Source organism: Carcharodon carcharias, chromosome 3 (genome assembly GCF_017639515.1).
Source record: "Carcharodon carcharias isolate sCarCar2 chromosome 3, sCarCar2.pri, whole genome shotgun sequence".
NCBI lineage: Eukaryota > Metazoa > Chordata > Chondrichthyes > Lamniformes > Lamnidae > Carcharodon > Carcharodon carcharias.
In genome coordinates this window covers 227,498,659-227,514,456 of record NC_054469.1, presented here as the reverse complement: position 1 = coordinate 227,514,456, position 15,798 = coordinate 227,498,659, and the positions used below count along the sequence as shown (strand labels likewise).

At 46.6% G+C, this 15,798-nt stretch overlaps 1 protein-coding gene across 7 annotated transcripts in view; it reads right to left on the bottom strand.

Moving 5' to 3' along the window:
- Positions 1–15,798, bottom strand: part of trak1a (trafficking protein, kinesin binding 1a) — a 239,424-nt gene that overhangs the window by 59,078 nt on the left and 164,548 nt on the right. Inside the window, exon 1 of one of the 7 annotated variants that reach the window (XM_041183855.1) lies at positions 6,860–7,138. The exons of the other annotated variants lie outside the window; for them this stretch is intronic. Coding sequence (XP_041039789.1) covers positions 6,860–7,004 — 145 coding nt within the window. The 5' untranslated portion in view covers positions 7,005–7,138. Of the gene's footprint in view, positions 1–6,859; positions 7,139–15,798 lie in introns of those variants that run through there. 7 annotated transcript variants of the gene reach the window in all.

The following is a 15,798-nucleotide window of genomic DNA, read 5'->3' as shown; positions in this document are numbered from 1 at the left end:
CACACACTCACACACACTCACACACACTCACACACACTCACACACACTCACACACACACACAAACGGGATGGATCCACCCATTCACAAAGTAATTTATCTCTAGTGTTGATCTAGGACTTTGTTCAAAGGACAATTTCCTGGGCACGACAGAAAGCACTTTCGCTCCTCCACAATTATAACGGCCGCCCATGGTGTATGACAAACAAGCCACCACATGTGCCTATAGCAACCAAAATATGACAAGTTCTCCAGTTCCAAAGAAGAGTTGTATCACACTTGAAACATGAACTCTGTTTCTCTCTTCACAGACGCTGCCAGACCTGCTGAGTTTTTCCAGTACTTTCCATTTTTATTTCAGGTCTCCAGCGTCCGCAGTATTTTGCTTTGATGACAATTTCTGGAGTTAGCCAAAGCAGAAAGAATCCTTTCTGAAAATCCCCAGTTTTATAAGCTTGGACTAAACTTCAGTTCCATCTCATCGAGCAGAGTTTAACTTTCATCATGAATCCAGACAGCAGCACTTCAAATCTGCAAACAAGCTAAGCAGTTTACAGCAGCCCTGAAGGTTGTGAGATTGAATAATTCATAAAATCAGACCGTTACAACACAGGTGGTGGTTATTGTGTCCATTGTGTCTGCTCTTTGAAAGAGCTGTCCAATTAGTCCCACTTCCCCACTCTTTTCCCATGGGTTTACAAATGTTTTCATTTCAAGTAGATATCCAATTCCCTTTGAAATTTACTATTGCATCCCGTGTACTCAATTTCTTCTCTTATTAAACACTCCTACCACATGCAGAGTCAGATTCAAGGATCCAGCAGTGAAAGAACAATCATAATTCCTACACTTAGATTCCAATAACTGTCATCAGTAATACCACCACTGTAACAACTTTGTCAGTAATGACCAAAGCAAATTTCACACTAATCATACATAAGGATTTTGTTTCTGTATCTACATTTCAAGCTGGATATTCATCATTAATTGTACAACGGGAAAAGAAAATCTAAAATGTGTTTTATGAATAAGGTGGAATTATGGGGTCAAGAGGGAAGGAGGACTGGGCATGTTTATGATTGTGGAGAAAAACACACTGTTGTGACAAATTATTAAAAAAAATGTTTCTGGATTCATACTCAAACGAGACGCATCCTATCGACCTGTTGGACTCAGTGCGATACATCTAGTGTGTGTGTCAAGAGAGTGAGCATCTTTTCTGCTGGCGTGTGTTAGTTTGTCTCACTTTTTCAGCCAACAGCACTGGCTAGCAGAAAAGCGAAAAGGAGGACCAAATATGGAAGCCCCTCCATTTCAGTTCAAGGCCATTCTACTAGCAAGTCCTCAGCTCTGCCTCCTTGTGGTGACACACAAACTGGGTCCCTCGCAGACCCGGGCTAAAGCTTCAGAGGAACTCGGAGGAGGTTTGGCCCCCGGACATGCAGTATTCAGGCCCACCGGTGTGTGGATACACACTGGCACTCATGACCCAAAATCCCGGCTGTGAGGTAATAGCTCCACTGCCTTGTGGATACCTCGAGAGAGTTAATGGCTAAGGTAGTAAACCCTGACAAAAAATCTGGAGTGGAGCTCAAAGGTGGACTTGATGTCTAAATCTGTCAACTTTATAACAACTCCTGCAACCAAGCTGGTTCAAATATAGTGCTTTGCATTCCTTTGGACTCAACCAAGGAGATCAAGCGGGGGGGCCCTGACATCCCAGCAGCCCAGGGTCTCCATAAGTTTTGCCTAGGACCGCACCCTGGTGAAGACACTCTTGTTTTGCTGCATTGTGTTAACACAACATGGGAAACACCAGTTACCAGTGATAGGTTGGTGTAGAAAACAGATGCTACAGGATGTCTGATGGTGGGAAAGACCATCATGTCCCACTGATCAGTCACCGCTCACCTCAAGTCAGGCAGCCCCCAACAATAAGGTGCTGACCTGCCATGGCCCCATCTGTGCCAACGAGTGCTTGGAACTTAGAGTTTCTGCTCAACAATTGAATGGAGTCCATCACATCAGGCAAAACAAAACAGAAAGAATATGCCAACTCTTTGATTGACAAGCTGGAATGTCCGGACCACATACAGGCGATTGACAGGCTGCTCAGCATCAAGTGCAACTTGGCTGTAAATCAAAACACATGGGCAGGGTGTAGGCTTTGCTGCAAGGAACTCAATACTCTTCGTGACTGAACCATTTGAGAGAGGAGTCCTGAACCTGTTCCCTCCATTTGCCTCAATTCAAACAGAGCCAGTTAACCATGAGTATCTGTGCTCCAATGCTGTACTCCACGACAAAGATGAAAGACCAGTTCTATTCAGAGCTTGACTCTTATCAACAGCATCCCAAGCCAGAACATCTTTACTACTGGGGGGGGGGTTTCAACAGAAGAGTGGGTGCGGACCATGAGGCATGGCCCTCCTGGCTCAGATATCATAGGCAAGGAAAGGTAAATGAGAACAGAGATTATCTGAGCTTTTCTGCTAATGCGAGCTTTGTGTAACTAACACCTTCTTTCAGAACAAACTATGCCACAAGGTGTCCTGGAGGCATCCAAGACCAGGGCACTGGCACCAGCTGGATCGGGTCATCACCAGACAAGACTCTCTGAACAACGTTCTCAAAACATGCAGCTACCACAATGCTGGCCGGGTCACAGGTCACTCCTGGTATGCACCAGGGTTGGGATGCAGAACTGGAAGATCTACAATTTTCATGATCTTCTCAGTCTGGAAGCTGCAAGAGAAATGCCGTGAACAAAGGCGCCCACTATATATTGTCCTCATCGATCTCACCATTCGACCATGTGAGCTGAGGCTGTCTATTTGAACTGGTGAAAATTGGCTGCCGGCTGGAACTGCTCAACGTGATCTCCTCTTGCTGTGACATTATGATGGATAAGGTCAACGATGATGGGAAAACATCAGAACCCTTAAAACCACAGTGGGATCAAACAGGGTTATGTTCTGGCACTGATATTCTTTGGTATATTCATTTCTTCCCTGCAGTCACATGCTTTTAGGCCATCCACAGAGATTGTGTCTACTTACATACCAGAACTGGCAGAAGGCCCATCAACCTTTCTCACCTGAGATCCAAGACAAAGGTGTGCCAAGACAAAGGTGTGCCAAGACAAAGGTGTGCCAAGACAAAGGTGTGCCAAGACAAAGGTGTGCCAAGACAAAGGTGTGCCAAGACAAAGGTGTGCCAAGACAAAGGTGTGCCAAGACAAAGGTGTGCCAAGACAAAGGTGTGCCAAGACAAAGGTGTGCCAAGACAAAGGTGTGCCAAGACAAAGGTGTGCCAAGACAAAGGTGTGCCAAGACAAAGGTGTGCCAAGCCCTCACAGTTGCGCCACACTGAAAATGCCACTGTAACAACCCGTATTGAGGAACAACCCCAACGGCGAATGGACCGACTCTCTCGCACCTATACAGAGTTTGGTTTGACCATCAGCATCAGGAAGACAAATGCCACGGTCCAGGATGTTGCCAATGCTGATAGATGGCAATGTGACACTGGGGCATATTGACAGCTTCACATATCTGGGCTCCACAATCACCAGCAATCTGTCACTTGATGCTGAATTCACCACAGGCATTGCAGAAGCTGCAGCTGTGACATCCAAGCTGAGTCAGGGGGAGTGTGGAAGAACAGCAAAACTGACTGAGAACACCAAACTGCAAGTCTACCAAACCTGCATCCTCCATGTGCTCCTCTACAGTGGTGAGACCTGGACAACATATGCTAGGCAGGAGAAAAGGCTGAGTGGTTTCTACCTTCGCTGTCTCAGACATATCCTTGGCATCTCTCAGCAGGACAAGGTCACCAACTCAGAGGACCTGGAGCGTGCTAATTCCATCAGCATACACTCACTACTAAGCGAACATCTGCACTGGCTGGGCCACATTCATCAGATGGACAACAGCCATATACCTGAAGGCATCCTAATTGGCTACAGGGTCACGACCTGCTGGATGTCCATACCTTTGCTACAAGCGGGATATGAAGATGGCAGCCATTGAAACGGACAGCTGGGAGGCAGCCGCTGGCATCTGTGACCGCTGGAGGCTATCGGTTTGGAGGGACGTTGGAAGAGGCAAGCAGAAATGGAAAGCTCAGCCGGCCGAGAAGGTGGTCCAGAGAAACAGCGGCCAGTGAATCTCAGCCACACGCTTCCTCTGCAATAAATGCAGCAGTGACTGCCATGCCAGAGAGGGGCTCCTGAGTCAGGCGATACATAACACAGAGTTGCCCACCACAGCGCAAACCCTCATCTTGCAAGATAGAAGGCTAGCATCGCGCTACTCAAACAAATGTTCTACGGCTGAAAATAGGCCTCCTGAGGTGAGAAGAAATTAATATAAAAACATATGCAGCGTTTTAACATTTTGTGAACTCATCCAATGCCCACCATGTGTGCCTGAGCACATTGAACGGAAAGCTTCAGCATCCCTTGACTTTGCTCATTAAACACTTGGCTAGAATGGTATCAGGGATAAGGACCTTCAGTTACGTGGAGAGATTACAGATGCTGGAATCGGTCTCCTAACTGTTTCCAGTGGCAGGAGGGCCAATAACTGGGGGACGCAGACTTAAGGTACTTGACAAAGCAGGGGAATGGAAGGGGAAAGAGAACTTAAGTAGTGAGTTATGATCCGGAATGCACTGCCTGAACGGGTGATGAGTGTACGTTCAATATTAACTCTCAAAAGGGAATTGGATATAATCCCAAAAGGATTCATTTGCAACAGCAGCAGAGTAACACTGAGGGGAAAGCTCCTTCAAAACAGTCAGCAATGGCACAATATGCGATAGGGTTTCTATGAACGCTCAGCGCAACAGCCTGACCTACTGTAAAATTTTTGATATGAAAGTGAGCAGTATCTATTCCAATTCTCCTTTATTAATCTACATACTGCCCATTTTTGAAGAGGAGAGTTAGCGTGTTCCAAAACCACCAGGAACAGCAAGTACCATTCTCCAAACGAGGTTCCAAGAATAATCTGGCATGACCAAACTTTGAAGACACGACATGAGAACCTTCCCAAAGTGTAACAATTTCCAAGCACAATGGCGAGTGAGAACAATCGCGGGCCGTCAATCCCAAATTCCTACTGTCCCACCCCATTTCTCATGAGCATTTTCCAACCGGGACCAAATCATGGGAGACAGATCATGAAAAACACAAAACAAAAAGCCTCACTACCTGAAAACAGGCCAATCAGGCCAACATCAATGGGAACCAAACATGTTCTGAGAAGACACAGCTCATTCTAGAACATTCACTTCACTGTTATAGCTTATTATTCGCAACGCTGAACCTTTTAGTTACCTGCATGTCTTTCTAAAGATTTTGATGCTAATACATTTAATTAACACAAGTTACTGGGGAGTATGGAGTATGGTCACATGGATGCAAAACAGATGTGCTCCCACTCACAAAACATTATTTTGATCGAAACAGAATACATCAAAGCTTTAGCTTATTTGAAAAAAAAGCCCATGACAAGCTCAAACAGAACTCAAGAAACTCAACAAGATCCAAGACAAAGCATTTTACTGGCACCCAATCCACCATACTTAACATTCACTCCCTCCACCATCAATGCACCATAGCTGCAGTATACCATCGTTTGACCGCACCTTCCAAACCCATGACTTCTACCAACTAGAAGGGCAAGAGCAGCAGGCGCATGGGAACAGCACCACTTGCAAGTTACCATCTAAGTCACACATTGTATTTCCAAGGTGTCAGTGTTTCCCTCATCATCACTGGGATAAAATGCTAGGACTCCCTCCCTAAAAGCACTGTGAGAGTGTGTACACTACTTGGACTGGAGCAGGTCAAGAAAGCGGCTCACCATCACCTTCACAGTGGCAATTAGGGATGGGCAATAAATGCTGGCCTTGCCATCGAGACCCACATCTCACTAACAAGTAAAAATACTTCCTCCCCCATACCAGAATTATTAATTTTTCATTGGCACACCTCAAATTCCAGTATCGAACTTAACGGATGCAAAATGATTGGTTGATTGGTTTTTTTTTTAAAAATTTCAATAGTACAGTTCAGCAAATCAACTCTTTACACAAAACTTACACAGCTATTTCAATTTTTATCAAAACGATAATTGCTAACGTGTGCCTTAGTTACAAGTTCTAACCTCAAAATTTTGCACAACCTTCTCCAAAAACAATGTGCCATTGATGAAAGTTCACAACCCAAAGCAGATGCTTAACTTTGACAAACACCGTTCCGTTAAAAGACAAAATCCCATTGAAAGTGGGGTAACAAGTGGTGGACAGTACAACCTATCACACTATTTATTACTTCTTCCTTGGCTGGCGGGCACAAACCATCACTCCAATATCATCTTACCTACATATATGTGGTTTTCAAATGGTTAGGTAAAGGCAATTCTGAACATGCGTAGCATTACTTTATAAATGCACCACAAAAATAGGCAGACACAGTGAAGCATCTTGGTGGCACAATTGCACGTTCTGAACCTCTGGAAAAATTTGCTATTAATGGGACACCATAATCAAAGCTTGTGATTTCTATTAGAAATGGAGCACTTTTTTTTTGGTGGGGGGGGTGGGGAGACAATGGGGAGATGTGGGTGGGGGAGAAAACGCACAGCGAAGGAAAATAATGGCTGGAAACGTTAGAAAATTTCAAATCATTACTACTGAAACAAAATTCCTCCAAAACAACGTTTGCACAACCTGCTTCACAAAAAGTCCTCTTCATAGTAAAGTATTATCGGATGAAACTTGAATGAACAGGGAGGAAAAAAAAAGGACAGATTATCAAAATAATAAAAATGAAGAATAAAAATGTGATACCTTCCTCCTGTAGGAGCCATTGTTCGTTCTCACAACTGAAGCGGCAGCCGCTATCACTTAGTTCACTCTCAGGACCGCTGTTGCTCTCCCGGCATTTCTCAGGGCACACTTCCTCTACCGTAGACATGATCAGACTCCAACGCATTCTAACAGGGCAGACTGCACTGCCCAGAAACTGGGTGCCGTCCCTTGCGCTCTTGAGAAATTAGTGCCCCATGGAACATTATGTTATCCTCACCCAACACGAATACCATATTCAGGACGGTAACATCTAAATTGCTACGTGAACAGGTTGGCTTACAGGACAGGTGTGGATAATCCACTGCTTAAGACAGACAAAGGGGTGGGCTATCAATCTGACATTATATAAATATATCGGCAACGTGGGAACCACATTTAGATGCATACAGTGTTAGACAAAAAGGATTTTGCTATATGATAAATTATTTTTTCTAAATGCTATTTTGAACCTCTCGAACATAGTCTAGAATTCAAAACTCAAGGTATCACCCCTATGGACATTGGTAAAATGGCACCTTCCACATGCCATAGCAACTTGTGAGGAAGCATTTATTAGGTGCTGCAAACAAGACCCACCCTTCAAATAATTACCTGCCTAGATTGGCGATAAATGGAATTTTGGTTTGAAGACTTTTGAGATTTTTTTTAATTATTGCAGTTAAAGGAGATCGTTATTTCCTCGATCATTGGATGATTTAATATTGGCAAATTCATTATATTGATTTTATTTATTGCAGCTAAAGAGGAATTATTAGTTCCTTAAGCAGTCTCATGAGATGATTTAAAGGCGGTAAATTAATTTAGTGCATGAAGATACTCGCCTTTAAGTGGCACAAGCCTCTCACCAGTAGTATTTGCAGCAAGCAAATGTGTTAGCTGAGACAAATTACTGCTTTCAGTCAATGCCACTCCAGCTAGTTGGTAGTGCATATACAAGCACAGCCTTGGTTTATCGTCCCACCAATTTTTCAGCCACTCTCCATGGTGAAGCACTTTACACAATGACAAAGCCACGCACATCTCACTGAGTCACTTTACAGCCATTTATTTTTCATCCAAGTTGTTCCCTTCAAATACCAGGGCTTTTGAGAGGTTCAAGGCTATCTCTAGGGCTGCCGGGATGCTCCCATGGTGCCCTCACCTGCTTATTTTTGACAACACCAGCTCATGGGTTGTGTCCACCACTTTGGGTTCCCCCCTTGGATTGGCAGAGCTCTCAGGCCAGCCAAGTTCAGACCATCTGCAAAAGCCAATAAACTACTAGTCCAAACACATTTTCCCAACTGGTCAGGCTGCCAAACGTGCAAACACAACGTTGTTCTATCTGCACAACCACAGATCTTGCACATAGCTGCCATTGTTGCTAATCCTACAAGTAGAAGCTTGGTGGATTCAGCTACAATGAAATCAGCTTAAATTACAATTTGTTCTTTAATTGATTCATTCGTGGCAAGTGGTAATGGTTGGCATGGTCAACATTTATTGCCATCCCATTGACCTTGAGGTGGTGGCGGTGGGCCACCTTCTTAACCAACATAGCCCGTGCAATGAAGGGCTGCTACAGAGGGAATTTGAGGATTTTGACCCAGCAACGATGAAGGAACGTCGATATATTTCAAAATCGGGGTGGTGTGCAACCCAGCGTCCCTGCGCCTGCTGCCATTGTCCTTCCTGGTGACAGAGGTCGTGGGTTTGGAAGGTGCTGCTGAAGAATCCTTGGCGAGTTGCTGCAGTGCATCATATAGATGGGTAAGCACTGCTGCCACTGTGTGTGTCAGTGGTGGAAGGAGTAGATGTTTAAGGTGCAGGATGGGGTGCGCATGCCCTGGGTGATGTTACATCTTTTCAATGTTGCTGGTGCTGCACTCACCCAGGCAAGTGCGGCGTATTCCATCACACTCCTGACTTATGTCTTGTGAAAGAATACTCGGCCTGTGACCTACTCTTGTAGCCAGTATATTCATGTTGCTGGCTCAGTTAGGTTCCTAGCCAAAGGTTAATATTACAACAGTTCAGGTACATTTATTTTTTTTTTTTAAAAAAGTGTTCAAATATGCATTTCCAATTATTTTGGAAAGGGTAACACAAATATATTGAAAACATAATTTAATGCTGCAGAAATTAATTTTTCAGTTGGGTCGAAGACTTTTTTAAGAACATTAAAATTGTAACAAAGATAGATTAAATTTGATAAAAAAACTAAATTTGCTTTCAAATTAAGGATGATTAAAATAGAATTCAACAGGTGATGTAAACTTGAACAAAGTATTAAAATATTTCCCTCATTGGATTCTTTTTATTCCTCACCATGACCAGCCCCCTGACAGTGTGCACATTCCCCAGTTTAACAGTAAAGCAATCAGGATAAACAGATATCATTAGCATAATTGTGCATCAGCATCAACCGAGTATGTGAATTTAGTTCTCAGTCAGATTCACTAACCCTGTTTTTAGTCCATACTCTAGTTTTAAGATTTGAATACAAGTTGCTGAAGCTTTTCATCTTGCACTCATCAAAACAACAAATTTTAACTTATCACAAGTTAGACTGTACTATAGGAGAAAAGGGGAATGTCTGCTATTAGATATAATTCCACGATTGTGCAGCAATTGCTGAACAATCCTAAGTGTACTAATAGCTACACTAACAACCAATTTAAGATAATAAATCGAGCTGATAACATGGCTTATTTACACTTGCTAGAAGTGACATGCGTTCATAAACAGGGACCCATTCTCTGTGAGCAAAAGGAATATGTTCAAGCATTGCACCTTTTTTTGAATTACCTGGAGGCTTGGGGAAGCTATAGTTCCCTGTTGCTTTCTCCACGGTAACACCTTGGCCAATCAGAGTCAATCTACCAACCAATCAGCACCCTTTTCTCCTGTAGAATAAATTGTTGTGATCCTTTGAAATTTGACATTCTTGCATCTGTCCTGATGAGCGCAAGATGTAAAACTTCGGTCAGATATCTCTGTTTACATTCAAGTTTTAACATGGTTACTTGTGGGCCAAGAAGTCGCAGCCTGATACACCGTGGAATGTTGGGGGCTTGGAATGACTGATATCTTGCAGGATTCAGCCCTTGGCTAACAGAAGGAAAAGTAGGATAGGCTGGAAGCAGAGGTAAGGAGCAAGTCGCAACCGAGGGCTGAGAGAAAATGCAAGACATGCAGACAGATATTGCTGGTAGGGCTGCAATATGCTCATAGGCGTTAGGAGCAGGTTACAACTTCGCAAGTTTAGTGGATGTCTGCATGACTTAGGTGGATTATAAATGGCAGTTTGAAAAAGAAAACATTTACTTTGTAGAAATGGTGAACCAATTGTTCCAATTTTACTGGAATGAAAAACAACGAATCAGAAATGCAGACATGAGCCAACCAGAAAAGTCAAGTGATGATGGGACACCACAAACACAAAAAGTTATTTGTTAGGTAACAGCGAGAGACAATATTAAACTTGCAGCGTTGGAAATATGCAAAAGTTTAATTTTGAGAGGTTCTATTGCAAAAACACTAGAAAATATTGGGACACCAGAGGGTTGGGTACTCGTCACCGTTGACACTAAACTCCCAACATGTTTTGGGGTAAAGTATTCAGCGGTGGCTGTGTATACCTCTAAAGAAAGGAAGGTACAGAACCTACCAAAATTCTACTCCAGTTTTGAAATAATACTATTTCATCCATTATATATTCAGTTTTAGCTGAACAGGGAACTGGACAAAGAGTTAATTTACTGTGGCAATATACCTTCATTCACTGAACAATTGGGAAGTGTGTTCAAAATAATACACATTTATGTTTCCTCCATCTAATATCTGCCAAAATGGACTTTTGGGAATTTCTGATCAAGCTCGAACTCCAGCCGAAATCAAAATCTAAAATATTTAAACCGGCAACATACAGAATGACAGAAATGCAGCCTCAATCCACACAGCTCAGGGTACAAAATGTTATATTACAATTTCAAGGGGAAAAACAAAACATAGTGGCAACTTTGTGTGAGAATATTGCTATTGGGTGACTCAGTGACCAAAGCACAAAATCTGGTCAAGATGGTCCCACCCAGGATGCATTTGAAAGTAATGCCCATCGAATTGAACCATATATAGTTCGAAACATGAAAGCATGATGAAATTGCAACATTGTGACTCATCTACCTTGGAATAGAAGTGATGGCACTGCTTGCTTTAAAATAAATCAGCAGCAGGTTCCATCTATTTACTGTTGATTGCCAATGTAGTAAATGCCCAACACAAAAAGGCAAAATGCTGCAGGTGCCCGAAATCGGACATCATAACAGAAAATGCTGGAAAAATCTCAGCAGGTCAGCCAGCGCTCTGTGGTGAAAGAAACAGAGTTAACATTTCAGGTCAGTGGCCTTTCATCAGAACTGGAAAATTGAACCGATTTCAAGTAGAGAGGCAGGGAAAGGTGGGGAGGGAGGGAAAGGTGGGTGGGGAGGGGGGGGGAGGGAGAGGGGGGAGGGGGGTGGGGACGGAGGGGGGAGAGGAGGTTGGGGACGGTGGGGAGGGAGGGACGGTGGGCTGGAGGGAGGGAGGGAGGGAGAGGAGGGTAGGGAGGGGGAGGGAGGGGGAGGGAGGGGGAGGGAGGGGGAGGGAGGGAGAGGGGGATAGAGAGGGGGAGGGCGGGGGGAGGGAAGGGGGAAGGGAAGGGGGAGGTGGGGATGGGAGGAGGGTGGGAGGAGGGAGGGGGAGGGAGGGGGAGGGAGGGGGGAGGGAGGGGGAGGGGGATAGAGAGGGGGAGGGCGGGGGGAGGGAAGGGGGAAGGGAAGGGGGAGGTGGGGATGGGAGGAGGGTGGGAGGAGGGAGGGGAGGGTGAGGAAGGAAGGGAGGGGAGGAAGGGAGGGGAGGAAGGGGAGGGGAGGGTGTGAGGGGTGGGGAGGGGGAGTGTGGGGGGGAGGGGGAGTGTGGGGGGAGGGGGAGTGTGGGGGGAAGGGGGAGTGTGGGGGGGGAGGGGGAGTGTGAGGGGGAGGGGGAGTGTGAGGGGGAGTGTGGGGGGAGGGTGAGTGTGGGGGCAGGGTGTGTGGAGGGGAGGGGGAGTGTGAGGGGAAGGGGGAGTGTGAGTGTGAGGGGGGAGTGTGGGGGGAGGGGAGTGTGGGGGGAGGGGGAGTGTGGGGGGGAGGGGGAGTGTGGGGGGAAGGGGGAGTGTGGGGGGGAGGGGGAGTGTGGGGGGGAGGGGAGTGTGGGGGGGAGGGAGGGGGAGTGTGGGGTGGGGGGAGGGGGAGTGTGGGGTGGGGGGAGGGGGAGTGTGGGGTGGGGGGAGGGGGGAGTGTGGGGAGGGGGGAGGGTGGAAGGGGGAGGGAGGGGAGGGGGAGTGTGGGGTGGGGGGAGGGTGGGGGGGAGGGGAGGGGGAGTGTGGGGTGGGGGGAGGGGGAGTGTGGGGTGGGGGGAGGGGGAGTGTGGGGTGGGGGGAGGGGGAGTGTGGGGTGGGGGGAGGGGGAGTGGTGGGGGGGAGGGGGAGTGGTGGGGGGGAGGGGGAGTGTGGGGGGAGGGGGAGTGTGGGGGGGAGGGGGAGTGTGGGGGGGAGGGAGGGGGAGTGTGGGGTGGGGGGAGGGGGAGTGTGGGGTGGGGGGAGGGGGAGTGTGGGGTGGGGGGAGGGTGGGGGGAGGGGGGAGGGTGGAAGGGGGAGGGAGGGGAGGGGGAGTGTGGGGTGGGGGGAGGGTGGGGGGAGGGGGGAGGGTGGAAGGGGGAGGGAAGGGAGGGGGGAAATGGGGTGAGGGGGGAGGGGGTGAGGGTGGGAGGGGGAGGTTAATGAAAGGGTGAAAAGCAGGTGATTTTTAAAAGAATCAAATATAGGGAAGAGCAGGGGAGGATGTGGGACTAACTAAATAACAAATGATCTCCTTCTGCGCTGTAACCATCCTTGGATCTTATTCTATGATTCTAGAGTACGAAGAGCTCAGTGAGGCTCCCATTTTCCTCTCTTTAGAGGTACACGTGGCCACCGCTGGAAACTATACCCCAGAACACATTACAATCAGGGAATTCAGCGACAACAGGGACCATGAACACCCAGCCCTCTGATGTCACCCAACTCTTCAGATCATATTACATCATTGATAGATAGCCAACTTACAGCTGCACAGTATTACATCAGCAGTGTTGCAAATCGCAGCCAAACCCATAAATAAACAAATGATTCAGGTTAACTTTGCCTGGAGCAGCCAACCATTCAATGCTAGAAGTGCTTGATAATAATGGTAGGGATCTTAGCAACTGTCAACATTGCAAAGCTAACCACTTGGAAAGGCTAATAATTACTTCTCAACTCACCCAAATACCCCATGCCAAGCATGTACATATTTTTGAAATCTGATTTAACTAATGAGTCAACCACTTCAAATTCTTTTTACATGTTGTTTTATTCAGAAGCCACCTAAATGGTTTCTACTAATTTCCTGAAGAGATTTTACATACTGAAGTGCAGTGAGAGAACCAGCTTATCATTGAATTGCAGCCCCAAGGGATCAGATATAAACAGCACCTACGAAACTTGAATCCAGTGGGCAGGAGCCACACAAGTGAAGGTATTCAGCACCAGTCCGGCACTTGTAGATTGTAAATTACAACATTGGCACAAGGAAAAAAATGGATAAAAACAAAAAAACTGTGGATGCTGGAAATCCAAAACAAAAATAGAATTACCTGGAAAAAATCAGCAGGTCTGGCAGCATCGGCGGAGAAGAAAAGAGTTGACGTTTCGAGTCCTCGTGACCCTTCAACAGAACTAGGTGAATCCAAGGAAGGGGTGAAATATAAGCTGGTTTAAGGTGTGGGGGGGGGGGGGCGGAGAGAAGTGGAGGGAGGTGGTGTGGTTGTAGGGACAAACAAGCAGTGATAGAAGCAGATCATCAAAAGATGTCACAGACAACAGAACAAAAGAACACATAGGTGTTAAAGTTGGTGATATTATCTAAACGAATGTGCTAATTAAGAATGGATGGTAGGGCACTCAACGTATAGCTCTAGTGGGGGTGGGGGGAGCATAAAAGATTTAAAAATATTTTAAAATAATGGAAATAGATGGGAAAAAAAAATCTATATAATTTACTGGAAAAAACAGAAGGAAGGGGGAAGAAACAGAAAGGGGGTGGGGATGGAGGAGGGAGCTCACGACCTAAAGTTGTTGAATTCAATATTCAATCCGGAAGGCTGTAAAGTGCCTAGTCGGAAGATGAGGTGTTGTTCCTCCAGTTTGCGTTGGGCTTCACTGGAACAATGCAGCAAGCCAAGGACAGACATGTGGGCAAGAGAGCAGGGTGGAGTGTTAAAATGGCAAGCGACAGGGAGGTTTGGGTCATTCTTGCGGACAGACCGCAGGTGTTCTGCAAAGCGGTCGCCCAGTTTACATTTGGTCTCTCCAATGTAGAGGAGACCGCATTGAGAGCAACGAATGCAGTAGACTAAGTTGGGGGAAATGCAAGTGAAATGTTGCTTCACTTGAAAGGAGTGTTTGGGCCCTTGGTCGGTGAGGAGAGAGGAAGTGAAGGGGCAGGTGTTACATTTTTTGCGTGGGCATGGGGTGGTGCCATAGGAGGGGGTTGAGGAGTAGGGGGTGATGGAGGAGTGGACCAGGATGTCCCGGAGGGATCGTTCCCTACGGAATGCCGACAGGGGGGGGTGAAGGGAAGATGTGTTTGGTGGCATCATGCTGGAGTTGGTGGAAATGGCGGGGGATGATCCTTTGAATGCGGAGGCAGGTGGGGTGATAAGTGAGGACAAGGGGGACCTTATCATGTTTCTGGGAGGGAGGAGAAGGCGTGAGGGCGGATGCATGGGAGATAGGCCGGACACGGTTGAGGGCCCTGTCAACGACCGTGGGTGGAAAACCTCGGTTAAGGAAGAAGGAGGACATGTCAGAGGAACTGTTTTTGAAGGTAGCATCATCGGAACAGATGCGACGGAGGCGAAGGAACTGAGAGAATGGGATGGAGTCCTTACAGGAAGCGGGGTGTGAGGAGCTGTAGTCGAGGTAGCTGTGGGAGTCGGTAGGTTTGTAATGGATATTGGTGGACAGTCTATCACCAGAGATTGAGACAGAGAGGTCAAGGAAGGGAAGGGAAGTGTCAGAGATGGACCATGTGAAAATGATGGAGGGGTGGAGATTGGAAGCAAAATTAATAAATTTTTCCAAGTCCCAACGAGAGCATGAAGCGGCACCGAAGTAATGATCGATGTACCGGAGAAAGAGTTGTGGAAGGGGCCGGAGTAGGACTGGAACAAGGAATGTTCCACATACCTCATAAAGAGACAGGCATAGCTGGGGCCCATGCGGGTACCCATAGCCACACCTTTTATTTGGAGGAAGTGAGAGGAGTTGAAGGAGAAATTGTTCAGCAAGAGAACAAGTTCAGCCAGACGGAGGAGAGTAATGGTGGATGGGGATTGTTCAGGCCTCTGTTCGAGGAAGAAGCAGAGAGCCCTCGGACCATCCTGGTGGGGGATGGAGGTGTAGAGGGATTGGACGTCCATGGTGAAGAGGAGGCGGTTGGGGCCAGGGAACTGGAAATTGATGATATGATGTAGGGTGTCAGAGGAATCACGGATGTAGGTGGGAAGGGACTGGACAAGGGGAGAAGGGAGTCAAGATAATGAGAAATGAGTTCTGTGGGGGCAGGAACAGGCTGACATGATCGGTCTACCGGGGCAGTCCTGTTTGTGGATTTTGGGTAGGAGGTAGAAGCGGGCCGTCCGAGGTTGGGCGACTATCAGGAATAAAATGGATCCTGACAAATCCTGTGAGGTGCTAACCAAAATCGTTCTCTACACTCTTCCTGTCAATGGGGCACATACAAGGCGAATTTCACATCTTTTCAGCTCCAACAATTGCATTGGATACTCACAACTGAAAGGTGCCAACAGATACAATCATCTCCATTTACGAGCTGAAG